General features: G+C 43.1%; 1 protein-coding gene across 1 annotated transcript in view; it reads right to left on the bottom strand.

Moving 5' to 3' along the window:
- Window positions 1-6,000, bottom strand: part of atp2b3b (ATPase plasma membrane Ca2+ transporting 3b) — a 61,558-nt gene that overhangs the window by 11,936 nt on the left and 43,622 nt on the right. Inside the window, exons 22-23 of the mRNA XM_034086228.1 lie at window positions 5,055-5,162; window positions 4,025-4,207 (exon numbers count right to left, since the gene is read on the bottom strand). Coding sequence (XP_033942119.1) covers window positions 4,025-4,207; window positions 5,055-5,162 — 291 coding nt within the window. The remainder of the gene's footprint in view (window positions 1-4,024; window positions 4,208-5,054; window positions 5,163-6,000) is intronic.

Here is a 6,000-nt window from a genome sequence, read left to right as displayed (position 1 = left end):
CACACACACACACACACACACACACACACACACACACACACACACACACACACACACACACACACACACACACACACACACACACACACACACACACACACACACACACACACACACACACGGATATGCCAGCAGATGCACACACATAAACACACTTGCAAACAGACACGTGCGGAACTGACATTCAAAGAAATCAAGAGAAGACATGAGGGGTGGACGCTACTCGAGAAAGGAGATGGGAGGACGACTCAAAGGGACGAGGTAAAGGACAAAGTAAGATGTATAAATCAAATAAAAAATGAATAGAAATCTACTAAAGGAACCTTATCAGTACGCTACACAAGAGCCCGTATTTAGATCTGGTGAAATCTAAATACTTCTACAAAAGAACAACTATACTTGTGAAGAACAATAAGAATACATTTCACAGAATATGTCTGCAAACACCTGTAATATCTTCTGAGTATTAGAGAGAGGAGAGAACTGTCACGAAGAAAGAGGAACAAAACAGACTGCAAGAGAGAAAAATCAGGACTTTTTGGAGACATCTGAAGCCAAACGTGTGGAGCTGGAAATACCCTTACAGAAACAACCAGTGACAACAGTCGGACGTAAGTGAGAGGAGCAAAGGAAGGAGAAAGAAAGCAGTAGTGACCGAGGAACCCTTTTGAACGGGATTCTTGGAAGCAGCAGTGATGGGGCTTTTATACTCGAAGGTTTACACTTTAGAGAATTCAGAAGCCATGTGAAAGCAGCCATTTGGTAATGAGTATGAATTCTATGGCAGTGGAATCTCATCATTGCTACGAATAATTAGGAGTCACAGAATTACAACAACTCCTTTACATTAGTGATGTTTCAACCACGGTAACCACGGTAACCACGCTTGACCTCATTCACAGACAGGAAAATAACATGCGGCGCAGGAGGAGCAGCCGATTGCTCTCTGAACTTCAGGCCTCGTCACTTCACTTCTTCTGGTTCTTTTGAACATCAGTGTATTTCCTTTAGACACCGTTCCCCAGCCAGAGAACAGCAGGCTGCCTCCTGCACCGAGCAACACTCAACAACAAAACAAACTCTGGGCTGGGACCAACACTGGACTTTGGACCAGACCAGATCAGACCAGAAGCCGCTCAGAACTGGGTGCTGTTTGAAGGGAGAATAAGAGAAAAGAAAGAGGAGACATTGCACACACACGAGCAGCGAGCGAGCCGGAGGGGAACACAACCATAGAGTCAAAAAGACTGCAGTCCACGTGCCGTGCAGCAGTGTGTGTGTGTTTGTGTCTGCGAACTGAGTGAGAGTGAGAGAGGACTGCAGGTATGAGTGCAGGTAAAGGTGTGTGGGTGTGTGTGTGTGTGTGTGTGTGTGTGTGTACATGCGTTCGGCGGACTCACTCCCGGGGGCTGGGCTGGTATTGGCTGTTGCGGTGGAGAGAGCTACGTGAGAGGGGGTAGAGATAGTGTTTACGTCGTGGAGCTGACTGAGCACGGAGGAGCGCCGTCTCACCGCTCCCTGAAACGAACCGCTTCGCTTGAACGTGCTCACTACCTCCATCTGCAGGACAGAGACAAAACAGCAGCACTCAGTGAGGGCCGGCCTGAGTGTGTGGGTGTGGTGTTCGTCTCTGTCAGTGTGTCCTGTCGCAAAGACCTGATCAAGTTTTATGATTGGAAGCTGTTAATTCATGCTTAGCTTGAAAGGCTTTTCTTGAAATGTAAGCCCAACCGCTTCCCTGGTCTCGAAATCAACGCTTTTGGTTAGATGTCGGCAGGACCAATTTGCTGCCCTAGGCAAGATTTTAGCTGGCAATAAACAGAAATATATGGACACAAGATGTGAGCAAATGTATTTAGTATCCTATCCATTTGAACATGATTTAAGTAGGGGGTGGACCTAACCTCCTCTTGGGGGGTCCGGGGGCATGCTCCCCCGGGAAGATTTGTTTTATATTAAAAGCATCCATCTGGTGCACTTTGAGAGCAACATGAAGAGATCTATGGATACCTTTCTCAACACGATATGAAACAGAACTGTAAACAGATTTTCTTTTTCTTTATTGATATTTTACAAATCAGGAAATACCCCACTGGTCAATGTCTGAAGCGTCTTTGAGTCATACAAATGTTGGTTGTTAACAAGTGACTAAATAAACTACTAAACGTCATCACGCCTAACATTAGCCGCCTTTAGCTTAGCGGTGGTGATGCTCAGCCCTGTTAGTGTTTTAGCTTTTTACCACCTGCTACTGCATTCACGCTTTGAAAATCATAAAAGTTGTGTATTTATGTGGAGATTATCCTGCTGAACAAAATGTGTCAGTATCACCAACATGTGTTTGACATTTTCCTGTAATGTCCCAAAGTCCAATGAGAACATCCAATGCTTTTACCGTGGGAGCCCAAAAATACATCACCACTGCACCACTGTATAATGTTTACCGTTTGATATTGCAGACACATTTGAGCAATAGTAACGAGCTAGGTCGCTGATTTTGAGTAAGTAGGCCTATTGACATGATATCAAGTCAAATTCCTCGTATGTGTGAACCTCCCTGGCAATAAACCCGTTTCTGATTCTGATTATAAGCTGAATAGCATTTCACTCAGGCATTTGGTGTGACAGACTGCTCCTAAAAGGACACTCCTAGTTTAGAGAATGGAGCATTGTTTTATACTGTCTTTCTGCACTGCTATGTTGAGGAAATTAAAATAAACTATTTGAACTGCTGTTTTACGTATTTATTTGGAATCAGATGATTAATCTCGTTTTCAACGAGCTCTTCAATTGTCAATTGACCCTTTATTACGACATCATCTTTGAACTACTTCTCAAAATCAATGCTTAATTGTTAAAATTCATAAAAATTAATCCAAAAAAAGTGCAATACTTGTTTTACATGCTGCTGCGATGAAGACATTTCCCAATTCGGGATTAATAAAGTATATCTTATCTTATCTTACTTATTAGGACCTAACCCCAACTAGGGGATATTACAAATACTAAGAAGCTTTTGTCTCAGGTTTAAACTCTAGCTAAATGAAATCGCTTTGCATTTGTGAAGAAACTAATATGTGTATTTCATCAGCAGGACACAAATCTTCTTATAGTGAACATTGTATTCATGAAAAACAAGCATTCAAACAATTGTAATGAGGTCATTAAAGTCTCTTGTAAGGATAGTCAAGATAATACAAAAAAAGAATTATAGATGATGACTGTGTGAGGTGGATGAGGTTGAGTGTGTGTGTTGTCTGCACACTCAGACCAAACCTCCCAATGATAAGCAGAGACTCTTGACAGGAACTAAGAGTGCTCAGGAGGCTGTGAGCAGAGTGCTCATGTTGATGCTGCTTTGCTGTCTTAATGGACATTCTGACAAAACGCAAGAATCAACCAATTAAAGCAATCCAGCAAGTCAACAGCCTGTCTACTTAGCCTGTATACGAAGTGTACACACTTACACACACATGTGCAACACAGGTGGCGACACACACACTAATTATAGATGTATCTTCTCTCATGAGTTTCTAAAACACCACTTCCAAGTTAGATTAAGCCATTTCATCAGGTTTAAGCAGAGCAGAAAGGTGAGCTGTGTGGGAGAGAAATGACTGGAATCATTATGTTTGGCACAAGTCAGAAGAACAAATCAGACAGGATGAGAGAAAGATTGCCTTTCCAAGAGTATACAGTGTTTATACTCAACTTAAAGTGTGTCTACAGAAAATAAAGCATCTCTGAAAGTCTCTAATATTAGTGTGTAAATACCATGATACTGGCAGTTTTTTAAGAATAAAACAATAAAACAATAACAATAAAACAATCCCCCTGATAAATGATAGCACTCAGATTCATATTCCTAAATCATTATGTACATACTTCTGCCTCATTGCCCTGGTATCCGATTGACTTTATGCAAACTGCGTGTGTGTTAGGACCAAACACCGCTGCTGTTTGAGCTTTTACCTGGACTCTATTCCAGGACGTTTGGTTTAGGGTTGTGTTGATGGAACAGTACCTGGGTCTGGATGCGGTTGAGGCCTCTGAACCAGAGGATCTGTCCGCGGCGCAGCTCTCTCTCAGCACAGTCGATCTCCTCCTCATCATCGGCCATGTCCTCCCCTTCGTCGTCCCCGGGATCCAGGTTCATCCCCGCCTCCTTCAGGCATGGCAGCCGCTCCGTTGGCACCGTGGCAATCACCTTAAAGCAACGTTTGTTCAATTCTTATTCGACCAGAAGACTATGTTGTTTTTGAGCAGCAGTGGTTTCTTTTTAAATCTTACACAGATGATGGATCAGGTAACACAAGATTGATTTAACACAAAGAAGCAAAGCATTTTGAGTTTAGTGGTGTCATCTAAGCCATGTTCTTTTGCACCAAAGTATCGAGTACAGTATAGCGATTTATCCAGATGTGGGAAAACCTGCTTAAAAAAGGTGATAGACTTATTTCCTATTGCAATGATAAATATGCACTATGTTTTTTATCTATGTAAACGTCACAAACACGCCTGAAAAACAGTGTTATTAAACAGTGAACATTTTACAGTAGTTACTTCTGATTCTCTTTTGTCTTACGTTTAAATGTGTCACTCTTTCAAAATCTTTGCAAAGTTGTAGCCGGGCTTGCAGGGCCCTTGGCGTAGGCAGTATAGGCGAATGCTAAGGGCGCATCAACCTATGGGGGGCGCAAAAAAAAAATGTATGGAAAGAAATAATAAAAATAGCTAAAATATTGCCTAGGGCAGCAAATTGGTCAGGGCCGGCCCTGCGTGCTTGGACAGAGACATACTTGGATAGCATTGCACCAGAAAAGTGCCATGTTTTTTCCATTGTCTATCAGATAAAAACTGATTAAAAGTGGTAATTTGTCCCAGAAATTAACCCTGTTTGTAATCTTTCCCAATCAAGACAAAGGCCAGATATGTGTGGGGTTTTGTCCTGAAGAAAAGGGGCTTGGGTGGGAAAATGTTTCCTTAGCCTCACCTGAGAGAAACGCCATGTAAAGCAGGCCTGTCAGACTACACTAGGTCAGTAGGTTGCTTACCTGCCCCCAGAGAAGCTCACCGACCCCCACGAACAGACACCAGAGCCACTGCTCCACGTTGAGAGGAGCACAGCTGAAGGGCTTCCCTCCCCACTGCACAATCACGATCTGCAGCAGAAACACAGAAAGGGACAGTCACATATACAGTACACACACCGTGGAGGGAGGAAACAGAACTGTCTGTGAATAGAAAAACAGAGCCAGGTTGTGTCAACACCTCTATCTTCTCATCTGTCACCATTCAAGTATAAAGTACAGTGTTTCCCAGAGATTTGAAATATATTTGGGGGGGTGGGGGGGGTGGCGGTTGAGGTGACGTGACGTGCCTTTGTGACGTGCAACGACATTAACATGAACCTTTCTGTTGGTCGCTTGTTAGCAGACCCTTCACGCGATGGCAGAGCGAACAGGTACAGGCAGGGCCCATAGTGATAGCCCTATAGTTTAAATCTACTACCCAAAAATAAACATATGGACATGGGTTACTATTGAAAAAAAATTGTAAACGTATTTAGGAACCTATCATACATATGTGATTTTCAAATGGAAATATGTGTTTACATAAATGGTGACCAAACCGTTTGAGACCCACTGAGAACTTAGACTGTGCGTTGTATAGTCCGGTTGAATCGAACCCTGGTGCGTTTAGCCGCTTGGTGCGGTTCATTTGGGTCGGTGTGAACGCAGTCCGAGACCTCTTAAGTGAACTAAACAATCGGACTCTGGTCCGCTAAAATAGGTGGTCTCGGAGCGCTTGCTTGCGAACTCTGGAGCGGTTCATTGCTGGTGTGAACGCAGTCCGCACCAAAACATAGTCCGCAGTATTTACGTGTCACAAGAACGCGGATATCTTCAAAAATCTTTAGCGAAAGAGTCTTTCAAGACATCCGCGGTTGTTTAGTTAAAGAGTGAAGCAGAATGAAGTGTTGAACAGTGTCGTGTAAAG

This window comes from Pseudochaenichthys georgianus, chromosome 7 (genome assembly GCF_902827115.2).
Source record: "Pseudochaenichthys georgianus chromosome 7, fPseGeo1.2, whole genome shotgun sequence".
NCBI lineage: Eukaryota > Metazoa > Chordata > Actinopteri > Perciformes > Channichthyidae > Pseudochaenichthys > Pseudochaenichthys georgianus.
The sequence above is the reverse complement of the archived record's forward strand: the minus strand, read 5'-3'. Positions and strand labels throughout refer to the sequence as shown.